The 19,232-nt window shown below is 42.9% G+C and overlaps 1 protein-coding gene across 1 annotated transcript in view; it reads left to right on the forward strand.

Moving 5' to 3' along the window:
- The window catches only part of LOC115768283 (neurobeachin-like), a 243,210-nt gene that overhangs the window by 179,111 nt on the left and 44,867 nt on the right, over window positions 1-19,232 (forward strand). Inside the window, exon 3 of the mRNA XM_030712822.1 lies at window positions 15,092-15,218. Coding sequence (XP_030568682.1) covers window positions 15,092-15,218 — 127 coding nt within the window. The remainder of the gene's footprint in view (window positions 1-15,091; window positions 15,219-19,232) is intronic.

The raw sequence follows: 19,232 nt of genomic DNA on the forward strand, positions 1-19,232 counted from the left end.
TAAAAAGGAATTTACAGGCATTTTATTGCCCGGGGACAGCAACAAGGAACAGTTAACGGGCCGCAGCCCCAACAATTTTGCATAGCTCGCACACACACACACACACACAGCTACACACACACACCCACACACACTTATAGCTTGTGGAATACTTAAATGATTTATGTGTTTACCAGCAGCATCTCTGCGTCCGCCACTCAATTGATTCGGCACGTAACCGGGCCAAGTGCAAATAACTGTTTCAGTTACCAGCGCAACCAGCCCCAGCTCCAGCCCTCCTCCAGCCTCCTCCATAGCCGCCTGCCCCTTTGGGCCATTTTGTTTGTGGCCATTACATTTTATACTTGACAATAAATTTCAGCGTGGCGTTCGGTTCTAGCCAAGCGCAAATCAAAGCCACGTTATGGCCGCCACACCCCCCCCCCTCTCCCCCTCAACAGCCACGCCTAAGCAATCCCGCCCATGTGCCACCTCTGAGCCATCGCTGACTTTTGCTCCGGTTACTGTTACCGTTACCGTTACTGTTACTGGTTCCCGTTCCGGTTCAGTTTTAGGTTCCGCTTCTGGTTCAGTTTCTCTGCCCCGTAACCGCATATTTGCCCCGGCTCGCTGGCTCTGCCTCTGCCCCTGTCTCTGTCTCTGCCTCTGTATGCCCAATAAAATTTTATAGCCTTTGCCAGCGCAGCAATTTGCGTAACTCTTCACTGTAACACCACCCCCACCACCCCACCACCTTGCCAAACACTAACCCAGCAGAGCGCCTACTGTGCGCCCCTTTCGGGCTGGTCAACAGCTTTCACCTTTCATCAAATTGCTGCAAATCCAGATTTTGTGTTTGCATATTACGCCATCTGGCGGCTGGTAGCTGCTGTGAATAACATTGTTAAGGCTCCATTTATGCGTTCCGTGCGCGCCATGATTACCTGCATGGGCCCGTGGGTCAGTACTTATTTTACGCCTAACAATAGTTGGCAATTGGCTTTGCTCCCTGTTCTCCACTCTCTCCTTATCTCTCTGTGTCTATCTCTCTCTTTTTTATATATATATTTATTTCCAGCCCTCCGTTTCCCTCTCTTGCCATTTCTCTTTTTCTCCATCTATCACTCTCAATATCTCTATCTCTAACTACCTCTAAATCTCTCTCTCTCTCTCTCTTTCTCTCTCTGTGTCTCTAAGGCACTCTCCCCCTCTTTCTCCATAAATTATATAACAGCTACATCCTTGTTAAAAGACGCAGAAACCCTTTGCTAACAGTAATATGTTACTAACAGTATATGTTATGTTAACATGCCGTTAACGAATATAACATGCATGTTTTATAACATGCTTGTATTTACACAGCAGCTACTTTATTACTGTCATTTTATTATTACAACTTTAATAACGACAACTTATCACCAAGGAAAGGATTCGTCAATGTGATAAGGCTTTTCAAGTTACCAAGTGTTAGCATTTCAATGTTAACAGTCACATTATAATTACATGTCATGCATTTAATATGTATACATATGTTGCATACACTTGAGATCTAAGAGAATTATATCGTTAGCTACGAACGCCAGCTCTTTCCTCCCCCAACGCTTGCCGTTGTTGCGGTCGGTAATTCCACTGTTTATTCCGCCCGTTCAAAGTCAGCATCTAAATTCTCTACGTTTGCCTTAAACGCTGCTATGAGCTTGTTGATGTAAATATCTGATGAAGTTAACAGCGCTTGAACAGCGCCGTGTTAACAGCTGCATGTTGCTGCTCTCTTTAACATTTACTTTAATCCTCAATTAATTAATTTGAATGGGAAAACACGTTTTCATTTTTGGCTGCCACAAACAACGCTGCAAAGTTATAATACCCGCTCCAAGGACTTATCTGCGCGTCGAAAACTGTTTGTCTGTGTGGGTGTGGGTGTGGCATTGACTTTAGCTGCGACGTCGACGTCTTCGCTGCTGTTGCAAGCTTCAAAGCTACACGGGGAATTAACTTGTGCTTATGTCGCCTCTGCCTACACCGCGCCTCCTGTAGGGGGCGCGCCAGAGGCGCGGCTCGCCGAGAGTCGACTATGAAAAAAAAAGTTAAAAGTAAATAAAAGTTTTGCAGCGATGGCATTCAGCGGCGGCTAAGCTGCAGCTTAGCGGCGTGCTTAAACCAAAAAAAAAAAAGGGAAATGCGCGCATGCCACAGCGCCGCAGTCGGTGTTGTGGCAGCTGAATTTAAAGTCCAAAGTGCGTCTGTAATTATCTGGAGAGTGTGGCACAAGCAAAACAGCAACAAAATAGTCACAAATACACAAAATCCATGCGATGGATATCTATGCGATGCGCAGATCTATGAATGGGGCACACAGCACACAGCACCCCCACCCAACCCCCAGCGACCTGGAGAGGCTTGGGGGAGGGGGATTACTTGGCATAACAAGAGGCCAACATTGTACAGTAAAAGCAGCCGTGGCAGCCAAACAAAGGCAACGGCAATTGCCCAAAGGCAGCACATTACAATATATTCCCGAATTGAATTTGTATTCGCTACAGATATGTTTTACAAGAGCTCCCCCGTCCCCCTCGCTCGCCCTCTCTCTAGCCCCTCCCACTCTCTCGCTTTGCCTCCCTCTCTCTCCCTCTCCCCTTTTCTCTCTCCATTTGCTATGCACAGCTGCCAGACCCACTCACTAGTGGCCGCAGGCAGCAGGCTTAGCCCTTCCAGCACAGCCACGTCCAGGCGTGCCAGGCTCTAGTGTTTAGTATTTTCATTTGTATTTAAATACTAAATACAAAAACAAGCTTTCATAAAATTGTGGTGTGAACGTTGTTGGAACTACGCATATATTCGTGATCTTCAACTAGAATAAACCATGTTCAGCCTTTCAGTCTTCTGATGCTGATGTCGTGATATATTGCATAGATCCGAATAGTTCCTTCTTCTTGCTTCTTGGCCAAGATTAATTAAACACATTTTGCATAAATACCAAAACGTAATTGAATTCAATATGTGGAGGCTTCTGTCATCAGCAGCTTCAGTTTTGCAAACATCTGGGCACACTGTTGCGGCCATAACCCCTTGGGAATTATAAGCGTGCAGCAATGGAAACACACAAAGAGTACAAGCTCAAGCTCTTTGTGTACAACCTTATGTGAGAGTCTAAAAAAATGGCTAGCATCAAAGGAATTTCCTAACAAATTTTGCATTTTGAGGCCGGCAAAAAGCCAAAAGCCCAAAATACACAAAACGAACGCAGCACATTAAATATGAATGATTGTCAGTTGTAGACAATCGAACCGAATGCCATGCAAATAGGGTGACAGAGTTGCCGCAGACACACACAATTACACACGCACAGTGGTCTTCATATTAGCCAATTGGTTTTTTTTTATGGGGCGCCTTTTGATTACGCCTTGGCCGAACTTTCGTGTGGCCAAATTCGTTGGCGTCACGTAAGCGTCACACACACACACACACACACACACACACACACTCACTTGACACACACACAAAGCGCCCAGGCACACACAGAGCACCGTCCTCTCCCTTTTGTTGGCAGTGCTTAAAAAAAAGCCGTCGCTATGTGAAAAGGTCATTTAATTTCTTTTTGATTTGTTTTTGTACTGCGCACCCATTTGTGTTCTCCTTCTTTTGTCGCGCCATTAAAGTGTAAATGTATTTTTAAGTAGACGCTTGAAAAGCATACAAAAAATATAGCCCCCAACAAAAATAGCAAAAGAAGAGCAAAAAATAAAAGGCGCAGCAAATCTATAAGTAAAATAGAATCAACCAAAGACCGTCAAGCCAAAAAGCCGCACAAGTTTAAATTTGGTTTCCAGTGCGAGTTAATAGCATTTTAAGTACAATACAGCAAACACAATGAAAAAGGACAACGACAGGCCAAAAAAAAAGAAAAAAAAAGAAAGAAAATGAAAAGAACAGTAGCAAAGATTCGCCTGGCAAATGGCATACAAAAGCGAAGTCATCAACTCGCAGCTGTTAAATCGAAATTAACTTAAGAGTTGCGAGTTAAATTTCAATTCAATTCACCATATTTCCAATTTGATTTGCAATTAGACTCGAACTTTAGGTCTATAGTCGGGTTTTTATGGCAGACTCTAGGTACGCAGACCAGTCAGTTCAGGCAACTGAACGTGAAGGTTAGGTGTACGAGTCCCAGGCGTGTGTAGTGTTGTGTAAGACGTGTAGTCAGTCAGTGCTGTTTAACAAAGTTTTGGTACTCTTGTAGACATTTCCCTTGTTCCCTTTTGCAGATATATATTTTTATATTTTGGTCATAAAAGAACCTACTTTTCAATGGATCATGCGTATGACAGCTATATGATATCCACTGTATCATCAGATGTTTATGAGATTTTGCATATATGTAGGGAGCATAGTGAAACTTGTGAATGCCGAGCTTGGCTAAGATATCGTGATACAAGTTTTCCAATAAGAAGCAACGTTTGGAACAATTGTTCCTTTGGCAGCTATCTGATATAGTGGTCCGATCCGTCCGGCTTAGACACATGAAGCAGTTCAGTAAGAGACGGACGGACCTATGTGAAGCTATAAGACGATAACCTTTAAATTGACAGACTAAAAACAGACTGACGAACAGACGGACATGACTATATCAACTTAGCTGTCGATGCTGATCCGGAACATATATACTTTATGGGTTCAGATACGTGTCCATCCATGGGTTACACATTTTATGACAAAACAGTAATACCTTCTTGAAAATTACATATAATCAAGCTCATATTGGTTATTGTTGGAAAACAGCTTGCTAGCAATGTGTTAGAGCAAATATCAAAAATCAGTGTTGTGCAATTTTACAAAAAGAATGTATATATGAGTATATATATAAATAAGCATAATGCACAGAATATGATTCGACTTTTGTATATATTTCCATGCAATTGCAACGCGTAGTTTTTCTCTCAACGAATTTTCAATTTAACATTTTGAAAAGCTTTTATTGAACGGCAAAAAGGGCCGAAACTAACCAGCAACCATATAAATTAAGCCTTAAAAAAAATGTACAAATGAAAATTGAAATGTCATTTGAGAGGGCCTCACGGCAAGTTTTCAAATACAGTTCAACAATTTCAGCAAAGTTAAACAAAAAAGTAGCAAATTTTTCTTTTTTTTTTTGTGGTTTATTTTCCTTTTTTTTTTTGTTTTTTGTTGGTTTTTGTTGTTGTTGTTGTTGCTGTTGTTGTTTTTGTGTTCACTGTCATGAGACATGAAATATGCATAAAGGTCTGTTAACAATTCTGCTTTGACGCGAACTGAGACACAAATACTAAGTCCTAAGGGCAGAGCACATGAGCGCATGGGCGTGGCACAAGCGTGTGCTGTGTGTGCCATGGGTGTGTGCGAGGGGGCAGAGCGAAGAGGTGGCGGCGGGGTTTGTGAAAACAGTTTGGAATACTTTTGAGCTGCTTTGCATTTTTGGCTTGTGGGCTTAGCTGTAAAACTCCAAGTGCGCACATGTGTTTAACCTCACAGCCCCACCCACCCCCCCCCCCCCCCCCCCCCCCCCAGAGTCCCTTTCTTTCGCAAAAGGATTGAATGCTGTCAGAGACAGGGGGCGGATTGCCACACACACAAACACACATACACACACACACACACACATGCGTTTTGTCATTCAATTTTGATGCCCCCGAGGTCCACGTACGTCTAGGCACAGAAATTTGCAGGGCCCCTTGGCATCAACGACTCATCAATATGCAAAAAAGCTGGCAGGCCAGTCGGCGGTCAGTAGATGGGCGGGGAGGGGCAAGCCTCCCCCCTGCTGCCAGTTGGCGCCTCGAAAAAGGCGAGCTGGAGCCACACAGTTGGCCCGTCAGTCAGCCGTGCGGCTAGAGAAATGCAAACTTTTTGCGGACGGAAAAAATAGAAAAAAGAAAAGGGCAAAAATATACCAAAAAAAAAAAAAAGAAGAAAAATGAAAGAAAATTATTATGGAAATGTCAACGTGAAAGTTTTGCACAAATTCAAAGCAACCAGCAGCAGTTGCGCCCCCGCCTCCGCCCCCGTCACATCCATGCCCACGCATATACTGCACGCTTCTGCCTCAAAGACACAATTCAATGCCATGTTTGACATGGCCAATACACCACCGGTAGGGCCCCCCCTTGCCCACCACCCTACGCCTCTTACTGATGGGCGAAGTTTTCATTGTTTTGTTTTTAGTGGCGAGCAATTGTTAATGCGATTTCCAATGGCTTTCGATTCACAGAAACTCAAATCTTAAATCTTAACACATACACATATACGCACAGTTACACAAATCGCGAGGCTGTTGAGAAAGGCTTGCTCACGCTTATGGGCGTGGCAGTGCTTCTTTTTGGCTTAGCAGCGATTTGCTTTTTGCCAAATATTTGCATATAAATTAATTTTCAGCGCGCACGCGTTTAAAAGCGCGCACAAGTCGCGTCGCGAAACACGCACTTGATATGCTTGTATGGGATAGTGTGTGTATGTGGGTGTATGTGTGTGCGAAAGTGTGTGTGTGCTTACCCTTTCCACACACTTGAGGCCTGAGGTTTGAATGCGTAGAGTAAGGAAAACAATAACTTAAAATGAAAATAGTTTAGTTTTGTGTTCTAGCCAAATCCCATTCGTTTTTTATAAAATTATTGACAATCATATATATATGTTATAAACGCATTATATCCTAGCAATTGTTCCAAATAAACCCATAATATAGTAGTCCCATTTGATATATTGCCAATAAGCTAATATATTGAAAAAGTTTTCAGTCCAAAATTATATACTTCCACCGATTCTTCCTATAGAGCTATATGATATAGTACCCAGAAGCTGATAACTTTTTACTCACATGCAAGAGGCACAGTAAAACAAATGAAAGTCAACTTTAGTCGAAATATCTTTTTTTAAAAAAAACAACGTTTTTCATACAGAAACATCATTTTGGACCGATTATACCTATGGCAGCTATATGATATATAAGAAGAGGGGGCCGGACTAGACAACGAATATGTGTGTCGAACGGAGTCTGGAGTACAAACCTTACACATTACACTGCTTATATATATCCGTCCAGTTTTGTGAAAGATAAAGGAAAGTGAAAGACCTTAACGCCCACACAAAATGTATGAAAACTTTTGCATAGCAGCAAAAATAAGCTTAGCAAGTCACTTTTGAATGCTCAGCCTATTTGCAGGCAGAGATAAAGATATCAAATTACTTAGTAGATCATATCACGCACAGGTGCGGAGCGAACTTTTGAATATGAGTGCACGCCTGAATCAATTCGTATTCAGCTTAAAATCACATCAATCTCTAGGAGAGCCTTTTACTTATTTTACGTGAGTGGGTTTGTCTTTGTGTGTGTGTGTGTATGTGTGGGTGTGAGGGTGTGGGTGTGGGCGTGTGCTTTCAGCTGGGCAACCCTTTTGCTCAACAGTCTCTTTTTCAAGTGGGCCGCTGAGGTGGATTGGAAATCAACTCGGAACCACTCAACTGTTGACTTTTGTGACACCTTTTTATAATTCAATTTAAGGTACGAAGTTGGCATCAAAAGGTTGCTGCTGATTTGCTTCGCTGAGTGGGTGGCAACCCTTTTCTTTTATGCTTTATTCCTTATTTTTTGGCTGCTTGCCCCACGCGACTTCATACGCGTCGCTAGAGAGTCGCGCGCGCGTTTTTCACAATTCGCGCACGATTTCTGACGCCTTTACGGGCGACTGAGCCTAGAGACGTGCCCGGCTCAGGTGCTCCGTTGCTCCGGTGCTCAGGCACTTGACAGCCAAACCCGTTTCCAACCAGATGGAATCCCATTGCAATACGAAAGTCAAATAAAACCTGATCGCCATATTTAAGTTGTGGGTAGGCCATGAATACAATATGAATGCTGATTATGAGAGTGAGTCGAAGTAGAAGTGTGATTTTGAATATGAGTATGCGTGTAGTTATGAATATGGGTACGAGCTTAGGTTTGAGTATAAGTAAAAATGAAGTGCATAGAGTATAAGTAGGGTTGTAAGTATGAGTATAGGCATGAGTATAAGTGTGAGTACAAAAACCCAAACTCATGCTCACACTTATACTCACGCGTATCCTCATATGTGTATGGGTATAAGCATGAGCATAAGTATGAGCAAAAGTATCAGTGTAAGTTTATTATCAAATCTGAGAATGAATAATAGAATATAAATGAATATATTTAGGTATGTTATAATTGCAGAAGAATGAGTGTAACATAACATAACATAAATATAAGTACTGAGTGTACTCTGAGTGTAATGAGTACTTGTATAATGAGCATAAGTATGTACATGAGTATGAGTATAAGAGTTTTATATGGGCATGACTACGAGCTTAAGTCTTTGTTTAAATGTAGTCTGTCGCTATTTATTCTATTATGTGAAACCTTTTAATTTTGCCTCCAAAAATAGGGTAAAAAGTTACACTCCAAAACCACAACCAAAAAAAAAAAAAAAACCGAAATAAGACAACCCTATTATAACAAATAATTAAACTTGAACCCTATTTTTTTGGCATTTTGCACGTCTAAAAGAGAAACACACAAAAAAATAACAATGGCAAATGTTGGTAAATGTTGACTTTCTACTGTTGTTTGAGTTGTCTTTATAAATGTGGCAACCCTTGCGCAATGCGGTCCTTATATATATGTGGCAACCCTTGCGTGGTGCGGCAGCCGCGGTTGAAATTAATTAAATAAATAAAATTTAGCTAAAAATAAATTGGAATAAAATACTTTTGACAGTGCGCCGCAATTAACTTGACGACGTCAAGTGGACAGCAGGTCAGAGCAGTGAGGGAGGGGGCGGCAGGGAGGTTAGGGGGGGGGTCAGGAGCTTCGCAAGTCCCCGGCGGGTCACATCGGTCACAAGTGATTGCCCTTTGTCACTTGCCACTTGAGTGAGTGACTGACAGCGGCAGCTGCCACACAACGTTGACTCAGACGAGCTCTGCGAACTCTGTCTCTGTCATTGCCAGCAAAGTGCAATGAGGAGCAGCAACTACAATAATAACAACAACAGCAACAACAATAACAACAACAACAACAGCCACTAACAGCTATGAAGCAAGACAAATGTGTTAGCCAGGCGACAAATGTGTCGGAAAGCAAGTACTAAACAGATAAATCTGTGACATTAGCACTAATTCATATGCTATGCTTAAAGTGTTATCAAAGCAGAAAGAACCAAAAGAGAAAAAACAAGAGATATCAACTCATACAGTTAGTAGATAAAAAGAAATTGAATATAAGCTAGTTTAGACAGCCAGTTTATAGACATCTCAATCCAGGTTTCATTTGTTGCGTAATGTAATTTTGAATTATACACTTAACTTTAATTTTAAATATGCTAAACGCAAGCATTTCTTTTAGCTAGCCCAATATTTCTTGAAATTCTCATAGAAACGCAATCACATGCCATTAGGCTGCCCACATATGCATTGCCAAAGCCAAAGATAACAATTGTGAATAATATGAATGCGTTTCCAATTAACATTTAATTCATTTGAAACATGACTGATAAAGTTGCCTCAACATTTGTTTCCATTTCCTTGATTGATTATGCAATTTGATGCCAGACAAATGAAGTGCAATATCAACCAAGCTTAGTTCAATTGATAGATTCAATTGAAATATTGTTTCGATTGTGTGCGTGTGCGTTGCGTGTGTCTGGCATGCTTTAGTTTCAACGTTTCAATGCACACGCAAATTGACAAATTTGTCGCCTGTCAATGCTCAAAAGTAAATGGCCTGCCATGCCAGCGCGCCCCCTCTCCACCCCGCCCATAGCTCACCACTGTGTCTGATGGCTGCAGATCCTGGCAATGCATTTGCCTCTGCACTTTGTGTCAATGTTATGCACATCAGCAACGCCAATGTCATTCAGTATCTCTGGGATTTAAGGGGGTCGAAGCGATGCGGGCGGGGCAATAGTAGGACGAAGGATTGAGGCTTGTGGATTGCTGGTGCCAGCGCCAGAGACAGAGGCCACGCTACTTAACCCGCAAACTGCTGATGCTGCTGCCACTTTTTATACACACACACACACACATATAGAGAAGTGAATGTGTGTGTGTGTGTGCATCCTGGCTGCCTGCTGCCGCTTGTTTGCATTGCAACGGCAGCTGTTGTCAATAATAAATTTCCGTAAGAGCTGCAGCAGATTTGCAGGAGACAAAAAATAAAAAAACAGTTGGCTGTTGACTGGAGCCTGGGGCAGGGAAGATGTGAGGTAAAGCTGAATCCAGTTAGAAGCAAAGACACAGCGTGAGTGAGAGAGAGAGGAAGGGGCTGAGTGAGGGAGAGAGCGAGAGAGAGAGAGAGAGCGGCGCAGGCAAATAGCGCATAGGAAGGAAGGAAGCGCATAAGCGCATTGCACGGCATGCCAAAGACATTGGCAGAGAAAGAGAGCGAGAGGGCGACAGAGAGAGAGAGAGGCAGACAGGGAGAGCGAGAGAGTGGTTGCGACCGACAGCTTGCGATAGGTGAGGAGTAGGGTGGCAACGCGCGGCCAACGCTGCAGCACGACACTAAAAAGATGACATAAAGATAGAACGGAGCGGGTGATGAAATTGAATAGGGGGCAACTCTGGCAACTCTGGCAACTCTGGCAGTGCTGGCATGCAAAAACGATGCGACGTCCTTGCTGCCCGTGCTGCTCTTGCTGCTGCAATTTCTCCCCTCTCCTCCTCTCTTCCTCGTCGACTTCTTGTGATTGCTGTTGCCGGCCATGGCGTTGATAAGTATAAAGTAGAAGGCGCAGGCTAAGCGGCGACAGCGTCTCGGAGACGGGCGAACGGGCTCAGCGGGCGGCACGTTGATAAATTTATTGAAATTCTATTGAAACGAAACGATTTGACTGCGCCAAGCTGTAAAAGGGATCCAAGTGGCTGGCTGAGCTTGGAAGCGATGGGTGGAGGAAGGCTGGGAGGGTTGGCTCGGTGGTAAAGTGTAGTGAAAGAGCGTCTACTGAAAGGGTGGGTAGGGGGGTGCAAACAAATCGCTGATAAAGTGGAAAATAAGCGCGAGAAAAACAAGTAAAAGTCGGTAGTGCCCGGCTTGCAGACACCCTGTAATCGAACGTATACCCTGCGCTGCTTCTTCACGTTGCCCCACACTTTGTACACGAAATGCATTCTTGACTAACACAAGCAGCCAATTTGCAGCTAGTAAATAATGAGCGACGCATAAATGCCCTGTAAGCAGCTTGAAAGCTAAGCATAACTCAAGTATATACACCCTATTCCGGCTGTATACCCTACCCCAACTGCAATTTCTGCAGATCGCTTACAAACTGTGACTTAAATCAAGCAGTTCGCACTTAACTTGAACTTAAAGAGAAAACCTGAACAGAAAATGTAACAAGACGTAGAAAAAAAACCAAATATTTTGTGGCAATTAAAGTTTAGCCATATTTTCGGGTCAAATTATGAATTGTCGGCTAAAGAAATCGGACCCCGAACCTAGAACTCTGAGCCCTGAGAGAAGGAATGCACTTAATTTTTAATTTTTCGTTGTCAAATTTATCTGTTGTGTTGTTGGGCGTCTTATTTTCTTACGGGTAGCTTTGACTTTCGGCCGGACGATGCTCAATTTAACCTCGGCAACAAAAACAACAACAACAAAAGGGAGGCCAGTCGCCGCTTCACTGCTCTCAGCTGCTTTTTTTCTCACATTTCTCGGTCTCTATCTCTGCTTAAGCATGTAGCATACTTTGGAGCTGCAGATAAAGCTAAGCAAAAGAAACAGAAAATAGCCGAAAAGCAAACAAGCAAGAACACGCCGCAGATTGAATGCCCTTCCTTACATGTGGCTTGTGGGCAGCTGCTGGCAAGTGTGGGCAATAGTGAAGATGTCTCGGAAAAGTTCGTGCGATAGGCTATATCGATTTGGCTGATCACACTTATATACCTATATACCTATACTACGTAGCATTGGGAATGTCGTTTTCCACGTGTTATAGATTTAATGATAAAATCGCAATACCCCGCAATACGAGAGTATAAAAGACGAAATTTTAATTTGTGCTCTGTGGCCGATGTTGTGCTGTTCCTTGTTTTTTCTAGTACTTATTGTAGCTATTTTGTTGCTGTTGTTGTTGTTGTTGTTGCTGTTGTTGCTGTTGTTGTTGTTGTTGTTGTTGTTGTTGCGCCATGCAGAAATTGCTACCCAATTACGTAATAAAATCTGACTGAAGTTGCTCTCTTATTATTTAATTTTTGTCTTCTCCACGCTAGCTTCTGTCTTCTTTATTTTTTTTCGCTGTATCACTTTTTGGGGTGGGTGGATTAGTGTGGGAGGGTGGAGAGGGGGCGGCAAACGATGCCCGCTTGGCGCTTATTAAGAAATAATGCTGTAAAAACAAAACGCAACGGCGTCAAATCAACTTTGTATTTTGCTATGAGCAACATTTGAAGATAAAACACAAAATTAAATGTGGCCACAGTCTGCTCAACGGAGCCATACCCTGTTGTTACTGGAGGTCAACGGGTATCGAACGTATAAACAAATTTGCAACAAACTGAATAAGTTTATAAATAAATGTTCTGCCGTGCCCAGATGCGACCATGGAGGGTATAATAGGAAAATAGGAGAGCATTAGTACATTATTCCAAAGGCGATTTATGTGAAAATCAAAAGACAGTCAATCTTTTTTATGCCTATTTAATTTACAGGGTATTGCATATAACTACCGAATGGCAAGCGAGCAAAACGAACAGTTGGAAAATTTGTGGGCTGCTGGGAAGAGGGCATTATATGCGGGGCGTAGGAAGTGCCCCGGGGTGCATTGCTGACGCCAGCCAGAGAACTGCTCTGCTTCTCTTTATCTGTGTGTGTGTTCGCTTATGTGTGTGTGTGTGTGTGTGTGTGTGTGTAAGCGGGTGTCTTAAGAGTTCTTTTTGGGCACAATTGGTGCCTGGACTGATCAAATTACCAACAGCAGCGCATTCCCACCTACACGTAAAAGCACACACACACATATTCATACATATACATATATATATAAATATATGTATGTATATTATGTATATATGTGTACGGTATATGCTTATGTAAATGCGTATTTGTACAGTCAAAAGCTGCTTTGGCGCGACAGCTGTAAAGCGGCAAAGCCTGCGTCACAGAACTCGGTGAGGGCGAGCAGGTGGGGCGCAGTGCCGGATGGCAGCTGGGGGCGTTGGCGCCCACGGCCGTTGAGTGAGTGAATTTTTGTTGGCAATTTATGAATCGACGAATTAAATTATGCGTGCAGTACATTAACAGGCAACAACAACAAACACACTGAGAGGCGAGCGAGAGGCCTGCGTGATAAGAACAGAGGGGGGAACAGGCGGGAGAAGACGCTGCCAAGCGGATGGTGAACGAAATGATGCGTAAAACGAGCCGAGCAACAGATAACGATGAAAGCAAAAGAACCCAAAAATGAACAAATACAAGAACAACAACAAGAAACAACACACACACACACACACACGCATGCACACACATTGATTTCCACGCAAATACTGGGCACAAAATTTGACCAGCGCCAATAAAAAATCGGCAAATTAAATTTAATTCCCCCGCAAACTAACATTAAGAAACGCTGTAAAACGAACCAGTCGGAACTAAAGAGCATCCAATCGTTACGTAGTTCATCAACCCGGCTCAATTTAGTTCCTTTCTTTGCTCTGGCTCAATCGCTTATAACACACACATCTTCTAATTGTTCTCTACAGCAACCCGATCCCATGATCCCAAAAATCACCTTCCTTTCGGTAGTTCAATCGGCTTGAAAGTGAAGCACAGATAATTGTTGGTTCAATTGCATCGAAATCGAGTAACACGCTGCTAGTTCAGTTCATAAAATGAACCGCATCCGTTGTCTCAACAAGTTCACAAAGCAAACAATTCTGTTGCAGCCATTTGAATACAATTGGCTTTAAGCTTTAAGCATTTTGCAGCACTGTTTCGCAAATCACACATACGCAGCATGAGCCACAGCCACAAGTTGAGGTGCTTGAGGTGCTTTGAGGAGCTTCACAACTTGAGTGCTTTAGTATTCAGTATTCAATATTCAGTATTCAGTATTCCGCAGGCTCATTATAAACACTCAAAACGTTTACATTTTCATTGTCTGCATTTGTCAGAAGAGAGAAAACAAAAGAAAAATAAATAAAAAGTGAAAATAAATAAAATATAAGAAAAGAAACCAAACGAAAATTATATGAATTTTGTGTTTATGCAATGGCCAATTCACAGTGCAATCTCTCCCTAGTGTGAGTGTGTGTGTGCCTTTCTGTGTATCTGTGTGTGTGTGTTTGTGTGTGTGTGGCAGGCAATAATCATAAAAACCGCCAAAACGTTTTTCCTTCCTGCCAAAAGTGGCTGCTGCTTGCCGCACAAATATTGCCGCAATAATACATTCCAAGCGCCAGCAGCCCAGCCACTCAGTGCCACAGCTCCGTCGCCTGCTTGCCTGGCCCCGCCCCTGCCCCTGCCCTTTCCCCTATTCACTCTGTCTCGCATTTGAAACTCAAACACTGAATCAGTTGCTGATTGCGGCGGCTGCTGGCAACAACTCATGAGCCGCAATGGCAGCGGCAGCGGCAACATAAGCAGCTCCTTGGTTTGAGCTTGCGATTATTTTGCCATTATTTTCCATTATTTTACTTTATTTCAATGACTGTTTACATTAGGCACACACATGCGAGCATACAGACACACCCAAGCACTGCAGCAAAAAGTGCTGCATACTTCTAAGCGCGCGCGAGCTGCTGCCAGGCTTTCTGCATATATATGTGTGTAACTGTGTGTTCGTGTGTAAGTGTGTGTGTGTGTGTGTGGCACTTTACTTAGCTTATTGAACTGGGCAGACAGTGGAGCAATTACAACAACAACAACAACAATCGCAGTTGTTTCTTTGATTTCGTAATACATTTGCTTGGGGCAAAGGGAAAAAACCTTTTTTGCTTCGCCTCTCTGGGGCCCACACACACAAGAACACACACACATCCTTGAGAATTGAGTACTTGGTATGCTTTGTAAAGTTTTGCTTGCTTTGACTGCTCCCTAATGCCGTCTCTTACGCTCTCTCTCCCTCTCTCTCTCTCTTTTCAGGCCGAGATCTGGAGCGTGTTTATTGCGATTCTGCGAAAGAGCGTTCGCAATCTTCAGGCCTGCACAGATGTGGGACTTATCGAGCATGTCCTGGTGCGTCTGCAGCGCTCCGAAACTGTTGTGGCAGGTAAGTCAAAACAATACACTCACCCATACAAACACACAGACTCTGTCAACTGAAGCGTGGCGGCTGAGCCTTGTCCCAAATATGAAAGTCTTTCTGCTCACTAACTGGCTGATTGATTGACTGATTGACTGATTGATGCACATTTCAAACCTTAGACTGAGGCAGCTCGAGTTTGAAAACATTTTCCATTTTTAACATTAATATCTACTTCGCCGAGATTAAAAAGAAAGAAGATACTTTTAAACTGGCGAAAAGCTGTTGTCAAACACTTTTTTGCTTTTGTTTTGTTCTTCATATGTTTCCCTTGTTTGAGCCGCGCTGCCGCATTTTAGTTTTACAGCCCTATTTGAAAAATTTCTATGAAAATCTTGTGGAAAATTCCGCACGCTAGTGCAGAAAAATTGATGGTGGAAACCTGCTGTTGCAAACTTTTTTTGTTTTTCCTTTTCAACACAGCGGGTTTTGGTAAAAACTTTCAAATATCCATGTGAAAATTCTTTGGAAACGTGTTTCACGCATTTTAGTAAACCGCTTACATGGATGGAAAATGCGACTGCAAATTTTAACGATGAAATTTCAACTTAGTTCGTTCAACTTACTCAGGCAATACGGGCTAGAACCGAACTGGTTCAAACTCCGAATGTGAAGCATAAGCTGAAATTTTAACCAAATCAATTGGTAAATTTATTTTAACTCCGCCCCAAAGGCAGAAAGCTGGTTGAAAGAAATTTTTACATCTACACCAAAGCTACAAATAGGGTTTGAACCGAACTGGTTCAAACTCCAATTTCACATTTAACTTAAAGCGAAAGCAGAATCTTAAAGCAATCAACTTGTGCAAAAAAACAGAGCCGAAACATAAATATTACATATTAAGTAGCTGCGCCCCAAAGGCAGGAAGCTGGTTCGAACCATGCACGGAAAAACAACATATTTTTTTTCTGCTGGTATCAAAAGTAGCTCGATATCGGATAAGAAGTCTGAAGGAATTTAGTAGATGAAAATAAGACTTCCTCAAGCAGATAAAAGTGACCGGGAATGAGAAGTGGCCCGGCGTGAAATGCGAATCACTAGAAATTGAGCTATGTTAGGGGGAAAAAGTGACCGAAGTGACACAGCCAAAGAAGTGGAGGTCAAATGGAGGAGGGCACCAAGAAAAATGAAGTTGCAAGAAAATAAATGCAAAATGTACAATTGGGCTCCAGCAGAGCTGTGCTCGATGGAGCTTCGCTTTGCCAATGAATCAGCTGGACTTGCGCTAGTTCAACCACACACACACACACACATACAAGCTGTGTGTGTGTGTGTGTGTGTGTGGCATGCTACTTTGTGATTCGTGCCATGTGGCATGTGTCCAAAAAATAAAGAAGTCGAATTGCCGCGTCGCATCGCGTCGACTGGCCCGCCGAATTGCTTTTCGATTAATTTCACGCTTGTCAGCGGCCGTGATACGCCCAGTGGTCCGCACCGGCAGCATTCCCGCTTCGGGCCAGCCAGCGGGCTGCTGCTGCCATGTTAGACACGCCCACACCGCCCCTCATGTATGCCAAGCATTCGTTTCGCATGTCGCCCCCTCACTCTCTCTCTCTATCTTTCTCTCTCTACCATTAGGAGTCTCCAGCAGCAACAACAAACAACGCAGCAAATTTTCTCTTCATTAGTGAACAGCCGACTGGCACTTCTCCCACTACCACGCCCACACACACACACGCACACACACGCACACGCCCACATACACATACACACAGACAGGCCCCGCAATAGTCACCCCCGCACCCCTATGTAACTGCCAGAAGCGTGTGCGTGCCTTTGGCTTTGATTTTGATTTTATTAAGTCAATGACACATCTGCGGTCTGGCAACCCCGCCTGCCCGGCCTTGCCAGACCCCATACCCCCCTCCCGATAAACCCCAACCAGGCAGTCAGCATTTTGCACCCCTATCCACCGCTCTCTCCAGAACCTTTCACCCCCTCTCCAGTTGGCATTTAACGAACTGTAACTGCTGTCAATTTGCAGTCGCTGACTTTTGAGCCTTGGCGTTCAAGCCATAATTTCATACATGTGTGTCTCTCTCTGTGTGTGTGTGCCTGTTACCTGACAAATGTCGAAACGTGACACTTGCCAAGAAATTAGATAAGCTAAAAGTTGTGTGTGTGCGTGTGAGTGTGTGTGTGCGTGTGTGCGGTAGACAGATGGAAACTGTGTTCCGGCTGTCTCTTCTGCTTCCATTAACACAACAACAAAAACACTTGAGCAACTTTATGAGTTTTTTGTTTTGTTTCAACTATAGCAAAACATTTAAGTTCCATTAGCTAAAATTATCCTGAATTTGGGCAGAAATTTACGGCGTTTTTTTAAGCACTATCTTATATGTTGTTTTTATTTTTTTGTTATCAAATTTAAATTTCAAAACTAATTTTAATTTTATAGAGTTAAATCGAAAAATATTTAAAGTTTTAAAAAGGAGTGTTGAGTTCTCATTTGTTTAATGATAAAGTTTAAAAAAAAAAAAACAACAAAAAGCATTAAGGCACAGGGAATCCATGCGCCATTTCGAAAAGTGTGAAAATCTCCCAGCCAAAGATCTTTTATAATGAACATGTAGCTTATTTGCTAGCTAAAAAGCTTTACTTTTTTCACTTTTTTTCCACACTTGCGGATGGAACTTCGTATAACCCCAACCTAAGCGTGCACTTACATCATAAGGATGGCTGCGGGGTGCTACAAAAAAAAGCTTAGGCTTAAGCTTAACAGACCTTTTGGTTTGGATTTTGTGTCAATCAATCAGGACAATCACTTTATTGAAAAGACTTACCAGATATACCTCTGTCTTTTGGAAATATATGAAAACTTCTTTCTTCACTTGAACCCACATTAATGAGAGTGCTTAACTCGACTAGTGATACCCTCTACTTAAGTCTGAGCACACCTCTTCTGTTGTCCAGGCTCTAGAAGGGCATTCGGATGCTTGCAGTCACCAAAAAATACTTTGTTACTCTCAAAATGCTTGCAATGCATCTTAAATGTAAAACAAACATTTAACAAGAACCCACAAACCAAATTGTACGCTCTTAAAACTACGAGATATGCTCGAAAGTGCAGGGCTGGAAATTTAGCAGTCGATTTCGCAGTTATCGATCTTTTTAAATATATTATAGTTAAACTCAAATCTAAAATATGATTTAAGAACTTCTTCACAAAGGTTGTGAGTTTTTTTTATATAATTTTTATTATTGCGCTTTTGTTTTTTTTTTTTTGTGTGCTTAAGTTTGTTTCACATGTTAGTTTTTTGCTTGTTGAAACTATCTCGAAATTTTATTTGACGAAATTTTTTCTTGCTGCTGTTGGTGTGGATTTTTAAGAAAAAGAGAAGCAGAAGCAGGAAATAACTGTATCGTTGGAGCTTTCGGGGCCCAGGACATAAAAACCTGACAAGTTCTCGCACTTTGGCTTTTTTATGAGCTGCAGAAGATGCCAAGATATGCAAAAGGCAGTTAAACTTTGACAGAGTGGCGGTCGCCGAGGGAGGAACAGTCAGACAGACAGACATGTAGACAGAGAGACAGCGAGACAGACTGTCGGACAGACAGCTGAATGGTTGGATAGACACATGAAGAGCTGGAGGACTTCGACTCCGACTATGACTCGGGCTGATGGCATTGTCATTGCGCCTTAAGCTATTGCAACAGACGTTGGATGAAGATTCCACAAGGAGCTCACAACTCTCCCGGAGCGTGGGCCAAAAATGTGTGTAATTAAAAGCTGATGCCGGAGGCAGAGGCGTGGAAGTTACGGCCAGCGTCAACTTGAGGCCAATGGAGCAACATTGTCGTCCTGGGACTGACGCTACGTCTGTAGCCCGGGAGGGGACGGGTGCGGGTGCGGGCTTGGATGTTACTCAATTTCTTAATTTACGCTAACCGAAACGTGTTGATGGAGGCGCAACTGGAAACTGTGCAACGGCGGCGTGCTACGGAGCAGACAGCTGCCAGTGCTGCCAGAGCGGCAGCTCC

The sequence above is a fragment of the Drosophila novamexicana genome, unplaced genomic scaffold (genome assembly GCF_003285875.2).
Source record: "Drosophila novamexicana strain 15010-1031.04,08,12 unplaced genomic scaffold, DnovRS2.1 tig00001741-arrow-arrow-pilon, whole genome shotgun sequence".
In the NCBI taxonomy this organism is placed as follows: Eukaryota; Metazoa; Arthropoda; class Insecta; order Diptera; family Drosophilidae; genus Drosophila; species Drosophila novamexicana.